Genomic DNA, 18,009 nt, shown 5'->3' with positions numbered 1-18,009 from the left:
CCCAGTGCAAATCCCGATGCTCGGTGGGTTTCCCAGCAGGTGGGATGCCATCACTGGATTCAGAGGGTTTTCTTGGTCTCCATCAGGCTCCTCTGCGGGGCTGGTCTCAAGGGTTGACACATTTGAGATGAATTTGGCTGCTAAGCCTGTGGTGTTGCAGGACAGGAGGGTCCTGGTAACCAAAAGGGACAAAGTAGGAGCTCAAGCGCAGAAGGTACTGCAGGTGCCTGCAGTGGCCCTCCCGAAAATCATCCTGTTTATTTCCACCGGGTTTGAATCCCAGCTCCCGTGACCCTGAGCACCCTGCCTCTGTCTCTAAAGGCCATGCAATCACCCATTTAGAGTCCTCCTGTGTCTCTCTTTATTACAGAAGAGCTTAGCAGAAAACTAATTCCCCGACTCAAAGGCATCCTTAGACAAGGGGGAGGGAGATGCTTCAATCTCAGGACTTTTGCATTTGTCCTTCCCATCCCAGCCTGGCTTTGTGCCTGGCCCCCTTCTCTTCTGGGGGCTGGAAACCCCAAGAGAGGCAGCGCAGCCCAGAAAATATACTGCTGGCAGAAAATGAGGGTCACTTCACTCCTGTCCCCCTCGCTTGGCCTCCCCGGCAGCCTGGGAAGGGCAGGGGGACCCCCCCACCTCCCAGCGTGGATGAGCAGCACCCTGAGGTTACGGAGCTGTTCCCTGAAGCACCCAAAACACAAGGCTGTGGAGTGCTGGCTGGTAGCTGGTGGCCAAGGGTGCCCCAAAAGCCCTGACCAGGAGCTGGGCCAGCACCCAGAGCGCCAGAGGTTGGGCACCCCCCAGACCAGGGATTTGTCCAACACTCATCACCCCAAAAATGCACCTTATGCTGTGCCTGCCTTTGCCCGCACTAGACGATGCTCTGGAGGAAAGATGCTTGATGGGTTTAGCTTTTTTTCCCAAATACAAACTCGATTATTAATAATTATTAATTACTGTAATGTAGGTTTATCCATGAATAGCATCACTTGGGCTCAGCAGAAACCCTTCTGGCTGCGCCCACGGTTAAGCCAGTATTGTCCCAGATACAGTCACATGAGATCATTTGTTTTCCCCCCATGTGCCCGGGGTGGGAGAGCATCCCTGGCAAGCTGTGCTTGGCTCCGCTCGCTCCTGGTCCTACAGGCTGGCCCTATAATCCCCCCGCGGTGATCAGAAAATGATCCCCTGACCCCTAATGCACCAGGTACCGGGGGGGGAAGAAGGAGATGGCCCCAGCCTCACGCCTCGGGGATGCTGAGTGATACAGGAGAAGGAGGCAGAGCAAAAAAAAAGATGCTTCATTAGGGGTACAGGGGCAAGGGTGCTCCCTGCCCTGCTGAGCAGGGGGACATGGGCTGGGGGCTTCTGCTGCAGCGCGGGCTGGAGGCAGCCACGTGTCCCTGGGCTCTGGCAGCACCCCTCGTCTCCCATCCCTCATCTCCTGCTCTTCCCCACGTGCAGGGTGATGTAAACCCAGCGTGTCCTTTGGTGCACAGAGGGCTGTCACAGCTCCTGTCGCTTGGGACATTGCTCCTGCCCTGCCACGTCCCGGTCTGCAGACAAACCACCTCCCGAGAAGGGGACAGCGAGGGGCCGATGCTGCGGGTGGAGGTGGTGGTGTGCCCTCTGATCACAAGCAAAAATCAGGAACGGGGACATCTCTGCAACACGGGTGGGGAGTCCTCTCCCTCCTGGCAGCCAGGGCCCCACTTGGCCATCCAGGAGCAGGCAGGGACCGAGCGCTGCCACCGTCCCCACTGTCCGGCAGCTGTGTGCACCGGTCTCATACCGGCACTGCCATCTGGCGGCACCATCAAAGGGGATGAGGGGACAGCGTGGGCAGGAGCGGTCCCCATGGAGCCAGCGGGATTTCTGCTCCGGCATGCCAGCGGGCTCACGTCCCTGCAAGGCACAGGGGGACAGCAGGACCAAAGGGACAGATACCCTTCCAGCTGATTTGCCCTTCCCGGGAGGATGGGGATTGAAGGACACTCCTGCTGCGGGTGTCATCGGGCTCCGATACCCAGCTGGGAAGAGACGGGAGCTGCCAGAGCCCCCACCTCCCACCCGGGGGCTGCACCTGGAGCCAGCCCATCGTGTCCCTGAGGCCGCTGCCTGCCCCGTGGGCGCTGCCAGACCCGTGCCCGCACACAGCCAGGCAGGGCAGGTCCCCAGCGCACATCCCGGATGCCTCCCGAAAGGAAAAGCAACCTGAGATCAGTTGAGATCAGTGAGCAATTTATGGGCGCTGACCTCTCCTGTCGCAGGACTGCAACCAGCTGGCAGCTTTTGGGAACCCACAGAGGCTCAGAAAGGCTTTTATTTAATTTGTGCCAACACTGACGAAAGGCCAAATCCCGGAGCTTTACCTCTGGAGCAAGAAGCATGACACCCTCCTCTTCCTCAAGGACACAGGGGGCACGTCGGGTCCCCATCTACCCCAGCCCTGTGCCCCCCAAAGCCCACTGCCGCATACTCACGTACTTTCCCGGCTGTCTAAATTTAGGGTCTGGAAGTGGGCTAGCATGTCCCCGTTTATCTCAGCCCCTGAACGATGCACGTCAGCAGCAGAGCAGCACTTGCTGCTCCGGGCGGACGTGCCAGACTCCGGCCGGGCAGGCAGAGCAGGGTGACCCACTGCCCGCCAGCCCTGGATCCCACCCTGGGCTCCCTGCGGGCAGGTGCCCCTCAGCCCCCCTCGCCTGGGGTCTGGCCCCGCAGGGGGAGCAGGTTCAGGCTGCTGGGTGTGCTGAGCTCCTGGGTGTGCTGAGCTCCTGGGTGTGCTGAGCTCCTGGGTGTGCTGGAACCGGTGGGTCTGCTGGAAGTGGTGGGTCTGCTGGAACTGGAAGGCGTGCAGGAGCTAGGGCATGTTTTGGAGCTGGTGGGTCTGCTGGAGCTGGGAGACATGCTGTCAAAGCCAGCAAGAAGGGCTGCTCTAGGCGACAAAAGGAAGACTACAGAAAATATGGGCCCATTGCTCCATAAGACAGGGGACCTGGTGCCACAGGACATGGGAAAGGCTGAGGAACTGAATATCGCCTCTGCCTCTTTACTTTCAAGACCGACCTTCAGGAATCCCAGGTGCCAGAGACCATGAGGAAAGGCTGGAGCAAGGAAGACATATCCTTGGTGGAAGAGGATCAGGTCAGGAGATACTTAGCAAACGAAGACATACATAAGTCCACAGGCCCTGCTGGAATGCACGCACAGTGCTGAGGGAGGTGGCTGATGTCATTGAGAGGCGACTCTCAGCAACCTTGGATTGATCATGGTGACTGGGAGAGCTGCCGAAGGCTGGAGGAAAGCAAATGTCACTCATATCTTTAAGAAGGGCAAGGAGGAGCCAGGGAACTATGGGCCCATCAGCCTCACCTCAATCCCTGGGTGGAGCTCCTGATGGAGCAACTAATCCTAGAGACCATTTCCAGGCACATTAAGGACGAGAAGTCAGCATGGCTTCACTAAGGGGAAGCCATGCTTCATCAGCTTCATACATTTCTACAAAGACTGGCCTGATAAACGAGGGAAGACCTGGACTTCAGGAAGGCCTTTGACACTGTCTCCCATAAGATCCTCATAGAGAAGCTGTTGATGCAGATGAATGAGCAGACAGTGCCGTGGGTTGAAAACTGGCTGAATGGCCAGGCCCAGGGGTGGTGATCAGTGGCACAAAGTCTAGTTGGAGGCCAGTCACCAGTGGTGTACCCCAGGGGTCTGTACTGGGCCTAGTCCTGCCCAACGTCTTCATTAACGATCTGAATGATGGGGCAGAGTGCATCCTCAGCAATTTTGCAGATGACACCAAACTGGGAGGGGTGGCTGGTACAGCGGAGGGTCATGGTGCCATCCAGAGGGACCTTGGCAGGCCAGAGAAATGGGCTGCCAGGAACCTCATGAAGTTCAACAAGGGGAAGGATGAGTCCTGTCCCTGGAGAAGAACAATCCCAGGCACCAGCACATGCTGGGGCCACCCGGCCGAAAAGCAGCTCTGCAGAAAAGGGCCTGGCTGTCCTGGTGGGCACCAAGTTGAACATGAGGCAGCAATGTGCCCTTGCTGTAAAGAAGACAAACGGTGTCTTGGGCTGCGTTAGGCAAAGTATTGCCAGCCAGGAGGGAGGGGATCCTTCCCCTCTGCTCAGCGTTGGTGAGGCCACACCTGGAGTGCTGGGTCCAGTGCTGGGCTCCACAGTAGCAGAGAGACAAGGAGATAGTGGAGGTTCACAAAGGTGATTGAGGGACTGGAGCATCTCATGTGTAAGGAAAGGCTGAGAAAGCTGGGACTGTTCAGCACGGAGAAGGGAAGGCTCAGGGAGGTCTCATCAGTGGAGATACATACCTGAAACAAGAGTGCAAGGAGGACAGATCCAGGCTCTTCCCAGTGACATGATCAATGGCCATGGGCACACGCTGAAACACGGGAGGGTCCCTCTGAACATCAGGAGGCACTTTGACTGTGACGTTGTGGAGCCTCCATCCTTGGAGATAGTCAAATGTCGCCTGGACATTGCCCTGGGCAACTGGCTCCAGGTGGCCCTGCTTGAGCAAGGGGTTGGATCAGGTGATCTCCAGAGGACCCTGCCAGCTTCAGCCATTCTGTGGTTCTGAGCTGATGGGTGTGCTGGAGCTTGTGGGTGTGCTGGAGCCAGTACATGTTCTGTAGCTGGTATGTGTGTTGGCACTGGTGGGCGTGCTGGACTTGTGGGACCTGACGGCCAGGAGCAGCCCAGCTCTTCCTGGGCCTCGAACGCAGTCACTGACCCCATGTGTCCCCTTGGAGCTCTCGGCAAGGTCACATCTGGCTGCACAAGCAGCATTCAGCCATGAAAAATGACAGGGTTCACCAGCTTCTCCCCTGGAGCTGGGTGCCGGGTGACCCCCGGCCCACGCAGCATCGTCAGGGACAGGCGCCAGCGGGGACCGGACCCGGCCCTTCCCAGGGGACCCAGTTCACAGCGAACACGCTCCAAATACCCCCGGGGGCTCCGGGCCGCCTTCAGAGGAGCCCACCCTGCTCTCAGGGCACGGAAAGCCCCGGCAGTGGGGGCCTGGGCAGCATCCCCGACCCCGGGGGCATCCCAGAGCCGCGCTCCGGACCGGGCTCATGGCGTCGGTGGGGTCCCCTCGGCGGTGAACGGCAAAGGGCGGTCCGGGGCCGCCGCTGACCCGGTACGAGGGGGTCGGGGGGGTGGGTGGGGTGGTGGTGGTGGAGGGGCTCCCCCGCGGTCTGGCCGGCCCCGTCCCGCCGCTGCTCCGCCCGCCCCGCAGCCGCAGGGGCCGCCCCAGGGGAGGTGCGGCGGCAGCGACGCGGCCCCAGCTCCGCGCCCCGGGATCGGCCCGGGCGGAGCCAGCGCGGCGGCGGCGGAGGGGGGAAGCGGGGAGGCGGCGGGGCCCGGCCGCACCATGGGGGCCTGTCTCGGCGTCTGCTCCCTGCTCAGCTGCGTGAGTGCCCGCCCGGCCGGGGCACCGGGGGGGAGCGGGGGGAGCGGGGGGGGGCACCGGGGCTGCACCGGCTCCGAGCGCCGCAGTGACGGGCGCGGCCCGGGGGGAGGGTGCTGCTGCTGGGGTCCGGAGGAGGGTCCGGGGGGGCCCGGAGTGGTCTGGGGGCACCCGGGGGGTGCGTCCCGATATAGGCGGGAGAGTCTCCGGGAGGTCTGGGGGCAGCCCGGGGATGTGCCCCGGTACACCCGGGGGGAGGGGGGGGGGAGCAGGGGATACCCGGGCTCGCTGCAGCGGGGGGGGGGGGGGGGGGGGGGTGGGCGGGGGTGGGAGGGGACGTGGGGGGTTCCGAGGGTGCAGCCCTCTGTGCCTGGGGGGATGCAGGGGACACCCGGCGCAGGGCGTCCCGCTGCACCCCGGGTGTCCAGGGGAGACCCAGAGGGTTCACCCCAGAGAGCTCTGGGGCTCGTGAACGTCACGGTCGAGGGGAACGTGGAGTTTGAGGGTGTCTGGGGTGGTGCATCGCTTGGGGGATGTGGGGAGCCGGAAGGGTGATGCCCTGCTACACCTGGGGGAGTGGGGGGGTCCTGCCCCCCTGCCCTGATACTCTGGGGGGGTCTAGTCCTGCTGCACCCATACGACGCTGAGGGGCCGGGGTTCCTGCCTGGTTCTCACTGCGGACCCCCAAAGTGGGGGGCTGGGGACGGGGGGGTGCGGGTCTGCGGGTGGAAGGGCTGTACGCAGGGTGCCACGGCCCAGGGTGGGCGCAGGGTGTGTGATTCAGGGTGCTGTGCCCGGTGACGCAGCGTGCGTGCATCAGGGTGCCGTGCCCGGTGACGCAGGCAGCCGCCCGCGGCCAGCGCTGCCATTCCCTTCCTGGCATTGCCGCACCTGCGGGCGCGGGGCCAAGGCAGGGCTACGAAACCAACCCGGGAGCCGAAACCACCAACCCGGGAGCTGCTGGCCTCGAAACGGGGCCGGTTTCACAACCGACCTCAAAGTTTTGGAGGTTTAACGAATGGGAGGTTTTGAAACGCAAGATCGGACAGATGATGGCCTGCAAGGCGTCCGTCTGTAACACACATCTGATACTTTTCCTTATGGGCAGGTATCGGAAAAGCCGGGAGTTACTCTGGAGCAGGTCAGGGAGGTTTCTTGCCTAATTCTGGATTTTTTCCCCCAATAAACTATACTGGACCAGGCTGTGCTAATGGGGTAGAGTCGCTGTACAGGTTTGGTTCTCCTGTTCCTTCCAGAGGAGCTGTTTGACTAAAGGGGTGTTTTAGCTCGATTCTGAACACAGAAAAAAAATGCAACCCAAACCCAACCAAAACCCCCAATCTAAGGTTGGTTTTGTGGTTTTTGGTTTTTTTTTTTTTCATTTTTAACAAGACAACCTGAACTGACTCCTTCTGGTCAGCCTGCATCATTTGAGTCAAAGCACTATTGGATTGCCAGGCCATCTCTTCAGCACTGTCCTATTAAAACTCTACAAGCCGTTCCTGAGTGAAGCTTTGCACCACGCCAGGCAAATTTCCTTTTCTCTGCCTCCAGCGATTTGCCAGACTCTGCCCAGCGCCGTCGTCTGGAGCTGCCTTCCCTGGGGACAGGGTTGGTGCTGCCAGCAGAAGCCTGCCCAAGCCAAAGCAAACCCTGGGGGCTCGTGCAGCCCTCTGGCATGGTTTGGGCAGCTCGTGGGGACTGGCAGACTCGTGGTACCAATGCAAAGCCACCTGCCAGACGTGAGAACCACCCACCTCCTAAGCCTGTGCTTGACCCTGTGGGTTTGGTACTGATTAACCTGCCGGGTCATTAATTTAACAGGAGATAAAGACCAATTTTGGTTGACTTGGTCTCTGCATCTCTGGATTTTCTAGGGCGAGGGCAGCTTGCAGAAGGTGTGTTGTTGGGTTGGTGTTTTTGGGTCGGTGTAGCTGGGCTGGTGTTTGTGGGTTGGCGCAGTTGGGCTGGTGTTGAGTTGGTGGTGTTGGGCTCACGTAGGTGAGCTGATGTTACTGGGCTGGTGTTGGGCTGGTGTAGTTGGGCTCATGTAGGTGAGCTGATGTGGTTGGATTGGTGTAGTTGGGCTGGTGTAGTTCGGTTGGTGTAATTGAGCTGGTGCACTTATGTTGGTGTAGTTGGGCCAGTGTTGTTGGGGTGGTGTAGTTGGGGTGCTGGTGTTGGGTTGGTGTGGTTGGGTTCATGTTGTTGCGTTTCCTTGTGTTGGACTGGGTGGACGGTGCTTGTCTGGCTACGACCATGCTCTCCCAGGCACAGCAGCCCTTCTGTGTGAGTTGCACTGGAGGTGAGCTGCATTTAAATGAGGAAGTCGATAGTGAAACTAGAGACAATTATCTTTCATCTGTAGCAGCTGAAAACCGATGCTTCCTCATTCATCCGCCACTCTCATGCTGCAGCCGCTTCCCTCGGTTGGCTTTTTCCATCCTGCTGTTTGGCCGTTGGCCATGTTCATCCTTACGGGCGTCTTTGAAAGTCTTTGACGGGAGGTGTATCAGAACGTGTCCAGCGCTTCCTTAACGTGGGAGGATTTTCCTTGCTCTTAACCCGTTTTTTTTTCAAGAAAAAAGCTGAGATCGAGAGGTGCCCAGGCAGCAGGTTGGGTTAGCGTGTGGCACAAGGGGTCTGCTTCCTTTGTGAAGGAGCTTGGGGGGGCAGACACCCAAGAAGGGCAGCAGGAGCTGTGAAAAAAGGGCTCAAAGCAGGTCAGTGGGACGGGGCTGTCCTACCCCGTTACCTCGGTGGTTGCCTTCCTGTGGTTGCAAGGGGCTGTAAAACCTGAAATACGGCTACGGAGCTTGGCCATGTAAGGGTCGTCCTTGAAAATAAACCTCTGGCAGGCTCCAGGGATGCTGCGTGCTCCCAAAAATCTCATACTAGAAACTACCTCATCCATCTGCAGCTTTCCCAGAGGTCAGCTGCAAGGTTTGGAGCCTGCACGTTGGAGCAAGGGTTTCCCTTCAGCCCAGCTCCATCACGGCCCTGTGGACACCCCTTTACCCCCCTCCACCCACACCAACCCCGGGGAAAACGTGACACCCTGCTGATGGTGACACCGTGCCTGCTGCAGGTCTTCGGTGATGCCTGGACGTGAAGCTGAACCCCCAAATCCAACAACTTGCTAAATGACAACAAGAGTCATGGTTTTCCAGGCCAGTTTGGGTGATTTTGGGACCAGTTGGCACTGAAAGGAGGGGAGCTGGAGGTATCGATGTGCTTAAAGTTAAGGGTGTGCTAACGTCCTTTGCAAGGTCAGGTCATTCTGCAGTAAAAGGGATTTTTGTTGTTGTTATCTATTTTTTTAATTTGAAGGAGAAATACGGTAACGCTGGCATATGTTAAATGCATTCCTGTGCAAGTGGTGCAATTTAATGAGCGTGAAAGGAAGGAATCTCTAATTGAAAGCCATTTTTTCATGCTTTCAAGTTGAAAACGTGAAGTGATGTCCCTTGAGCAGCTCCTGGAGAGGCGGGATGAGGGTCCCTTGGGATGCGGGGGCTCCTCTCGCCCACCCTGGCTCCCGTGGGCACCCTCAGCTCAACACAGCCTCTGGTGGGGCTGGGACGTGGGGCTGACATGTGGGTAAAGAGGAATAAATCAGGAAGGAGGTCATTTTTTTCAGAGAATGATGTGCTTATGTTTAAAAAAAAAATCCCAAGCCACCTCTAGTGATTTGGGGGCATCGAAGTGATCACTCATGAGCATCCCCGAGCATCCCTGATCCCAGCAGCTCAACATCTGGTTTTCTTTTCTGCCACGTCCGTTTTTTACACTAATTTTAGCAATGAGAAATGTATATTTGAGTTGATACTGAGTGATGTTTAATTAATATTGATCACTGGGCATAATTAGGAAGTACATAGCCATAATAAACACACAACACATGTGCATGGGAGAGAGCTGAACCCTTCTCCTGCTTGCAAGTGCATCTGGCCGGCTGGCGTGTCTCAAGTGCAGGAGAGGAAGAGCTGTTCAAAGGGAAGAAATGAAGTATTAAAAGCAAAATAAATCAATGAAATTAGCTTGTAAATAGAGGGGAAGTAGGTTGCTGAGGACCAGAGATGGTCACAGGATTTCCTAGGAATTAGCTGGCTCGATGCAGGAGTTAAAAACGCCGAATACTGTAAATTTTGAAAGAAGTAGATTTTAGCTAGAGAAAAATATTTGGAAAGTGAAGTGGTACTATTTTAAACAAACTCCAAATATTTAATTCCCCCTGCTCTCTAGGCAATACCTGCGTGGGGATTTCTCGCTGCTCCCTGGGCCGGTGCGTGGGCCGGGGGAGGCTGTGGGCTTGTGATGGCTTCCATGAGGCATTAAAAAAAAGGAAATAGCCTGAAGTTTCCCTATTTTAGAGGAATTTGGGTGTGTTTTGCAGTTGCATTGCATGGGCTGTGTGTCCCGAGACCCCCGCTGTTCCCACTCACACCATGGGGAGTTGGAAATTCAGTTTTAATTTAGTTTTTGGGTCCTTTGAGGTTTTATTCAGTGTTTTAGCCCATCTTTAGCTCGTTTAGGCAGGGTCAGCGCTGGCTCCTGGTTCAGGGGCCGGGAGGGCACCGCTGCCCGCTTTGCCTTGGTGTGAGATGTTGGTTTTACTCCCCTGACCAACCTTGGTAATTCCCAGGAGTGCGGCATCTTCAACGCTAACCCAAGAGACACCTTATTCCCCTGGGTTTTTTTCCCCAAATATTTAACATGGGACCTTCTGCTCACGTGCCATAGTGGATTAGTGACCCAGCAGTGACACGCCATCCCAAAAAGCTTCTTCCATTCTCTTGCCTAAAAATGCCCTTTTTATTCTCCAACTTCCCCCTGCTTTTGGGAAAATAGGGGTTTGGGGATGTGGCAGCGAGCCGGGAGATCCCGGGGCTGGTGCAGGTGAGTAAGAGGCTGAAAATCTGCCCCATCCGGACCAGGGATTCCACGGGCAGGGCTGGCTGCAGCCTCCTGCATTCCTGCCCCATCGTGGGCTTTAAAACCCGTTGTGCAGAACCCCCGCAGGTCTTCTTCCTCTCAGGCAAGTGACTGGGGCACTCCCAAACCTGGTAGCTATTAAATCGGCGGGTAAATACCCAAATTGTTGGACAAGCTGGTGAGAACAGCGTAAATTGGACCTGCAAAACTCAGCCCAGCCCAATCCAGCCCAACCGGTGGGATGCAAACAGCATCTCCCCAACGCTCCTCTAGCGATGGCTCGCAGGACCCAGGGAAGTCCAAGAATATAGTTTAATAAAAAATTCCTTTTTCTCCCTGCAGGTGTTATGCTGCGCAATCCTCAGGCAAAACCCCAGCCAGCGTTTTGCTAGGTAGTAAGGCTGGGTTTTGTTAAGCTGGGGTTTCCCCGGTTCCCCACTGTGCACCAGCTCTGGCACAGCAATGGGAGCCCCTGGAGCGAGGGTGCACCCGGCAGCACTCCCGATGCTGGATTTGGGAAGCCCGGACCCACTGTGGACTCCCAGGGATGCTGTGCCTCAGTTTCCCCACCTGTAAAATGGCCTTTGGGGAGGGGGAAGGATGGCAGAACATGTTTCCCCATGACACCGATACCGATGTTTTCCCCATCCCATCTTAGACTGAAAAGGCAGCCTTAAATTATTCTGCAGACTCATGTATCTGGTGCGGAGAGGAGGCTCCTGCAGGGCCGTGCTTTGCTTTGACCAAAGCCTTTTTTTTTTCATGCAATTGCTGGGGAGCACAAAAAGAAGATGAGCGTGTCTCCGGGACTCTTGGTGTCATTTTCCAAGTTGGTTGGTTATTGCAATGGACCCGTTCCTGTGGCTCTTTTGGTTTTCGCCAGCTTTTTGGGGAGATTTGGGGGGGTCTCACAGGGCCGTGAGGTCCTGCGGGGTGTGGGTTGTGATGCTGGCTGGCCAGGAGCTCTAAGCAAAGCCCCCGGTGCAGCAGTGTGGATTCCTGGGCAGATCTTACAGTTCGACCTGGGCACATGTTTTGGGGCCAATTTCGACCCCTCCGACGCGGGGATGCTCTCGTTGCAGGTGTCGTGTCTCTGCGGCTCCGCGCCATGCCTGCTCTGCGGCTGCTGCCCCTCGGCCAAGAACTCCACCGTCTCCCGCCTCCTCTTCACCTTCTTCCTCTTCCTCGGCACCCTCGTGTCCATCATTATGATAATCCCCGGCGTGGAGAAGGAGCTACACAAGGTAAATAATGCTCAGAGGTCACTGGGCTCGGTCGCCACGTGGAAGAGATTTAGTTTGTGGTGGGTACATGGGGCTGAATCAGAAAGTGAATTTTTGGGGCGTGATGTTGCTTCTGTTCCTTTTTTCCTGAGCATCTCACTGGGAGAGGGTATTGTTTACCTCGGTTTTCCACGGAGGGGAAAATGCAGTGGGATAATTTCATGCATTATCTGGCTTTCCCAGATGTGTCCCAGGAAAGTTTCCTACATCCCATTTTTGGGGGTTCAGCTCCCAAGTGACTTGCAGGTCGTGGAGGTGGGACTTCAGGTGCAGGGAGCTGAGCTCTGCCAGCTCAGCTAACGCAGGGGCTGGGCCAGGCTTTTTGGGAAATGCTGGTTTCATCCCAGCTGTGTCACCCCACCGCTGTCCCCAGGCAGGCCAACCACTTGCCTTACGGGTAGCATTGGAGCAGTCTGGCCCATCTTTGGTGGCACCAGGGCTTGTGATGGGTGCGGGATGCTGGGGTGATGCTCACCCTCCCGTCGTCGTTGCAGCTCCCCGGCTTCTGTGAAGGCAGCGGGTCGGTCCTGGGGGTCCAGACCCACATCGACTGCAGCAGCTTCCTGGGTCACAAAGCTGTGTACCGCATGGGCTTCGCCATGGCCGCCTTCTTCTTCCTCTTCGCCGTGATGATGGTGTGCGTGCGCAGCAGCAAGGACCCGCGAGCCGCCGTGCAGAACGGGTGAGCGTTCGTCCCTGGCGGGGGGATGCTGGTGTGGGGGCAGACCCCCCCTTCCCCGCTGGGTTCCCGCTTGCAGACCGTGCCTCCTCTCTCCTCCCGCAGCTTCTGGTTCTTCAAGTTCCTGGTGCTGGTGGGGATCACGGTGGGGGCCTTCTACATCCCTGACGGTACCTTCACCTCAGGTGAGGAGCTGCCCCTGCTCTCTGGGTTAACCCCCAGCACAGGATCAAACCCGGGGCTGGAGTCAGCATCCCTGCTGCCGTGTGCCCCTGCCATTGCCAAATTCCCATTTGCCCTGCTCTTAACTGGTTTTTCTCTTCCCCTCAAGTCTGGTTTTACTTCGGTGTGGTCGGTTCCTTCCTCTTCATCCTCATCCAGCTTGTCCTCCTCATTGACTTCGCCCACTCCTGGAGCCAGCTGTGGCTGCGCAATGCGGACGAGAGCAACGCCAAGGGCTGGTACGCAGGTCGGTATGGCTGGCACCGCAGAGGCTTTCAGGATGGGGGACTCATCCTGGGGCTGGGTGCCGCTGGGCCAGCAGGGACTTGGAGCTCAGCTCCAGCCTCTTTCCTGTTTGCTTCCTCCCCCAGCCCTTTGCATCATCACCTTCATCTTCTACGCCACGTCCATCGCGGCCATAGTACTGCTCTATGTGTACTACACCAAGCCCCAGGGCTGCACGGAGGGCAAGGTCCTCATCAGCATCAACCTCATCCTCTGCCTCATCGTCTCTGCTGTGTCCATCCTGCCGAAGATCCAAGTGAGGCGGTGGGGGGCACACGGGGGGCCGGTGGCTGTGTCACCACGGGGTCACCCAGCGGGTCTGGGGCCAGCCCTGAGCCCCCGCCGTTGCGTTTGCAGGACGCCCAGCCGCACTCGGGGCTGCTGCAGGCCTCCATCATCACCCTCTACACCATCTACGTCACCTGGTCCGCCCTGGCCAATGTCCCAAGTGAGCAGGATGCGGCCTCGGGTTTGGGAGGGGGGTGCGTGGGGCAGGACCACACACTGGGGTGGAGGCTTTGCCCCGTGGGTCTCTGGGGGCTGAACCCCCTGTGTGTCTCCCTCCCCCCCCCCCAGTCCAGACCTGTAACCCCACGCTGCTGGTGAGGAACAGCACCAGTTCGGCGATGGCCCCCCAGCCGCTGACAACCTGGTGGGATGCCCCGAGCATCGTGGGGCTGATAATCTTCATCCTCTGCACCCTCTTCATCAGGTGAGGACTTGGCTTGTGTCCCCGGGGACCGCCCCGTCCCTCTGCCTGCCCGGAGCAGAGGCATCGGGTGGCTTTTAGGGAAAGTCCACTCTGGATGGGAGGTTGCAGCTTGGGCCAGGGTTTTTGTCATGACGTGCCTCTTGCAGAGCCGGCCCAGTCCCCAGGGACACAGGCAGCCTGCCTGCGGGGTCCTGCTCCGCACAAGCTGCATCCCCGAAGTGCCTGCCCTGCGTGTCCCGGGGACGGCCCCGCAGGGTGTCCCGAGGCGGGTGGGCATGGGGGGCTGAGCTGGGGCTGGGGGGCAGCCGAGGAGGCCACGGGCAGGCAGCCCTGAGCCTGTGTCCCTCTGCCCGCAGCGTCCGCTCCTCGGACCACCCACAGGTCAACAAGCTGATGCTGACGGAGGAAAACGCGGCCGGGGCAGGCGGTGAGGCGGCGGCCGTGGAGAGCGGGCTGCACCGTGCCTACGACAACGAGCAGGACGGTGTGTCCTACAACTACACCTTCTTCCACCTCTGCCTCCTCCTCGCTGCCCTCTACATCATGATGACCCTCACCAACTGGTACAGGTGGGCAGAGCTCCCGCGGGGACCGGGGCCTGTGCCCCTTCCTCTGCCCCCCTGCTCCTGGCGTCCTCCCTGCTCTTGTGCTGGGCACAGCTTTTTGCTGAGATGCATCCGTCTGCAAGCCCACTTAACGTGCACTCTAATCGGTGTTAATTATTTTTAAGTAGCGTAGGGTTGCCTGTGCAGCTGTGCCCGGGCTCGCCAGCTCCCTGCTGCAGCATCCTCGGCTGCAGCCCGGGATCCCTTGGGATGTGGGGGGAGCAGGGACCCAGCCCCTGGCATGCTGTAGGCTGCAGCGGTGGGGTTGCATCCCCTGGGCGAGCTGCGGGGAGCTGCGTGGCTGCGGGGAGCTGCGTGGCTGCAGGCACGGGGCTCCTCTGCTCTCTCCTCCACACTCTGCGTGGCACCCATGGCGCGGTGCTCGCAGCCTCTGTCCCTCCCAGCGCAGCTGCTGCCCGCCGTGCTCGGGGCGCGCAGGGGGATGGCACCCTCCCGGGGCAGCGCAGTGATGGGTGCCGCCCGCTTGTTCGCTATTTCAGGCCGGACGAGAGCTTGCAGGTGCTGACGAGCCCCTGGACGGCCGTGTGGGTGAAGATCTGCTCCAGCTGGGCCGGGCTCCTGCTCTACCTCTGGACCTTGGTGGCTCCACTGGTGCTGCCGGACCGGGACTTCAGCTGAGGCGGCCCTGGGCATCCCACTGCCGGGTCGGAGCCACCGCGGCCGTGTCCCTTGAGGCCGGGGACAGCCCCAGCTCTGCCTTAGCCTCGGGTTTTGCACACAGGAGCAGCTGTGCTGGGTTGAGCCTTCTTGCAGGTCTTCTGTTTTAATCTGAAAGGGATGAAGTGCCAAGCGGGGAGAATCAGCAAGGGCTGAGAAAGACCTGAGGATGCTTTTAAAGCTCTTATCATCTCCATGTCTGTCTAGTGCCTTTGGCGGTGCCTCCATACCCTCTTCTAGAGGAGACCACCGCCTTGCCTTGGGAGAGTTTGGTTTTCACCAGCTTTTTCTCGCTTGGTGCCCTGGGACCATGGTGCCTTTTGGAGGGGCTCTGGGGACCGGCCATGCACCAGGACCCAGGACGCAGCTGATGTTGCCTCCCCAAACCACCCGGAGGAAAACAAATCTCGGGGATTTGTGGCTGGAGGCATCCCCCCAGCTCCTGCCTAGCCGTCCCCGCGGGAGGACGGGTCCCTGGTCCTCGCTGGAGCACAAGTCGGGTTTCCTGCAGGCTGTGCTGGCCTGGCCCCAGCGCCTTTCCTCATTAATAAAGTCTCGTTTGGAATAAACCTGGCAGATTTGTCCTTCGGGGTCTTCCCTGCCGTGTGTGCTGGGTGTGCGGGAGGTGGAAGAAGAGGGATGTACTGAACAGACCTAACGCTGGGGTGAGGGCACAGCTGGCTGCCCCGTGGGTGCAGGCAGGGGTGGCATCGCTTTGGGGCATGGTGGCTTGGAGCCCTGGACCCTGTTGCCAGCCTGCGGCAGCCCGAGAGCTGCTGTTGGAGAGGGGCATGTTGCCTGCAGGGTGGGCAGCGGTGGTAAGAAAAGTGGGGCGCACGGCGTGGGATGCACAGCGTGGTGGGATGCGCAATGTGTGTGTGGGTGCACAACGTGGTGGGGTGCACAGTGTACAGGGGTGCACACGGTACGGGGGTGCACACCGTTCCCAGGGGCACGCGGGGATGGGGTGAGCACCACGGTGGGGTACACACCGTGCCGGGATGCACGCGGGGATGGGGTGCCTCACGTGCTGGCGTGTATCCCGTGCAGGGGTGCACCCTTTGGGGGAGCGGTGCCCCCAGGTCGGTGCACACTCTGGCAGGGGGTCCCTGCCCTGCCTGCAGCAGCCGTGGGAGGTGAGACGTGCCCATCGCCCACCCCGGGCTCCCCGGGAAAGGGCCTCCCGGCTCGGCCCTGTGCTGGAGCAGCGATTCAGCCCATCACCGTGGCCAGGCTCGTTCTGTGCGGGAGGAGGGGGGCTGGGCGCGGGCACTGGAGCCGCGGGGGCCCGGCCGCAGGCAGCGGGGAGGCAGGAGCAGGCAGGGGAGGCAGGAGCAGGCAGGGGAGGCAGGAGCAGGCAGGGCCGGGCCGGGCGGTGCTGAGCGGCTCAGCCACGAGGTGGAGCTGGCAGCCCGCGCTGCGGCACCCGGCACCCTGCACCCTTCGTCCTGCACCCCTCAGCTTGCACCCTGCATCCCGCACCCTTCTTCCTGCACCCTTCGTCCTGCACCCTGCCTCCTGCATCCCACACGCTTCATCCTCCACCCTGCCTCCTGCATCTCTCAGCCTGCACCCTTCATCCTGCGCCCTTGCATCCCTCAGCCTGCACTCTGCACCCTGCCTCCTGCATCCTGCACCCTTTGCCCTGCACCCTTCACCCTTTGTCCCACACCCTGCATCCTTCACCCCGCACCCTTACATCCCTCATCCTGTACCCTGCACCCCCCATCCTGCACCCTTCATTGTGCACCCTCTACCCTGCATCATGCGTCCCGTGCCCTGCATCATATACCTGGCACCCTTCATCCTGTACCCTGCACCCTTCATTTTGCACCCTGCACCCTGTAGCAACCTGCACTGGGCTGTACAGGCAGCGCTGGGGTGGGCAGCCTTGGCAGATGCACTGCCAGTAACATATCTGCAGATGTCCCCTCTTGGCTGCCATCTCCCCAGCCGTGTAGATGGGGGGACTGCAGGAGCCCCCCACTGCAGAGCGGCGGTGCAGAGCAGCAATGCACTGGGAGCTGACTGTCCCCATATGCACCTTGGACAAGTGACACTTGCCAATGCACCGTGGTCCCCATGGCCTGCGGGGACACGTTCAAGTCCTTCCCCATGATAAGCTTTGCCTTTCGTATTTCCTACCTTTCAAGAGGGGAGAAAAATGCTACATCTGCTGCAGCCGACGGATCCCTCCCTGGGCTGTAACCGCTGGCCTCATCTGCAGGCAGCTTCTCATGACATTCCCAACCAAAGCAAGTCAACAGGAGATAGACCCAAGGCACTGGCTGCAGGAAATGTGCTCTTGGCTCCTGAACGCCTCCCCTGGCCAGGGAGCCGTTGCGAGGATGATCATGGCTCCGCAGAGCCGGCAGCACCCACTCTGGTTCCAGCAGTGACATAGCAGCATCCAGAGGTGACACAGTGACGGGGTGTCCCACTCAGGACAAGTCTCCAGCTGAGCCAGCAGTGAGTCTCTAGCTACCACCAAAATGCCTCATCCCTGGGATTTTCCCTGAAACAAGAAATCCTTGTTCTTTCTTTCTGCTCTCCAGCTGTATCCAAACAGCCCCGGTGTGACACTGCTGGAATAACCCAACGGCAAGCGCCGGTGTGCTCCTTCCCCTGCCTTGACTTGAGAAGGTCTGGATTGCACAGGGTCCACCACAAGATTTATTTCCACTTCATGCCTCCTATTCATTATTTATTTAAATAAGAATAATCTTCGCTCACTGTTTTCTCTAGAAGATGTTTCAAACTGCTTGCAGATACACCTCAATGTAACGATCATTGCGCCTCCAGAACGACTAAGGAAACTGAGGCAGGGCTAGTTGGGGTGTCTCTGATGCTGCTATGGCTGCCAAGTCACGCCACCTCAGGCATCCTTTGATTTTGTGTTTCAGCGGAGAAAAACCTCCCCATGGTGGGTTATTGCCTGCATGATGTGACTGTCCCATCTGACTGTATTTATCCATCCACGTGCGTCCGGCTGCGGAGCGCCCCAAGCAGGAGTTCAAGCCGTGGGGTAGCCTGGCTGCTATTGCAAGCCCTGGCTGTATATTTTAACGCAAATAAATAATAATAAAAAAAAAAGGTTTGATTGCAAAAACACCCCAGGCCTAAGCATGACGTGAGTGAGGCTCACAGGCAGAGATGCCAAGTTCAGTC

At 58.9% G+C, this 18,009-nt stretch overlaps 1 protein-coding gene across 1 annotated transcript; it reads left to right on the top strand.

Moving 5' to 3' along the window:
- Nucleotides 1–5,315: 5,315 nt before the first annotated feature.
- Nucleotides 5,316–15,417, top strand: SERINC2 (serine incorporator 2). The gene is made up of 10 exons (XM_075773915.1): nucleotides 5,316–5,445; nucleotides 11,460–11,621; nucleotides 12,155–12,342; nucleotides 12,445–12,524; nucleotides 12,671–12,808; nucleotides 12,933–13,102; nucleotides 13,204–13,294; nucleotides 13,423–13,558; nucleotides 13,915–14,127; nucleotides 14,664–15,417. Exons 1-10 carry the CDS (start codon nucleotides 5,407–5,409, stop codon nucleotides 14,800–14,802), a joined length of 1,356 nt encoding a protein of 451 aa, XP_075630030.1. The 5' UTR covers nucleotides 5,316–5,406; the 3' UTR covers nucleotides 14,803–15,417.
- The last annotated feature ends 2,592 nt before the right edge of the window (nucleotides 15,418–18,009 follow it).

Source organism: Balearica regulorum, chromosome 22 (assembly GCF_011004875.1).
Source record: "Balearica regulorum gibbericeps isolate bBalReg1 chromosome 22, bBalReg1.pri, whole genome shotgun sequence".
NCBI lineage: Eukaryota > Metazoa > Chordata > Aves > Gruiformes > Gruidae > Balearica > Balearica regulorum.
Note: the sequence above shows the minus strand (reverse complement) of the source record. Positions and strands in the feature narration are given on the sequence as shown.

Coding starts and splice junctions, on each gene's coding strand:
- SERINC2 (XM_075773915.1), top strand. CDS start 5,407: ATGGGGGCCTGTCTCGGCGTCTGCTCCCTGCTCAGCTGC. Junction 13,559..13,914: donor CTCTGCACCCTCTTCATCAG/GTGAGGACTTGG, acceptor CTCTGCCCGCAG/CGTCCGCTCCTCGGACCACC. Junction 14,128..14,663: donor ACCCTCACCAACTGGTACAG/GTGGGCAGAGCT, acceptor TCGCTATTTCAG/GCCGGACGAGAGCTTGCAGG.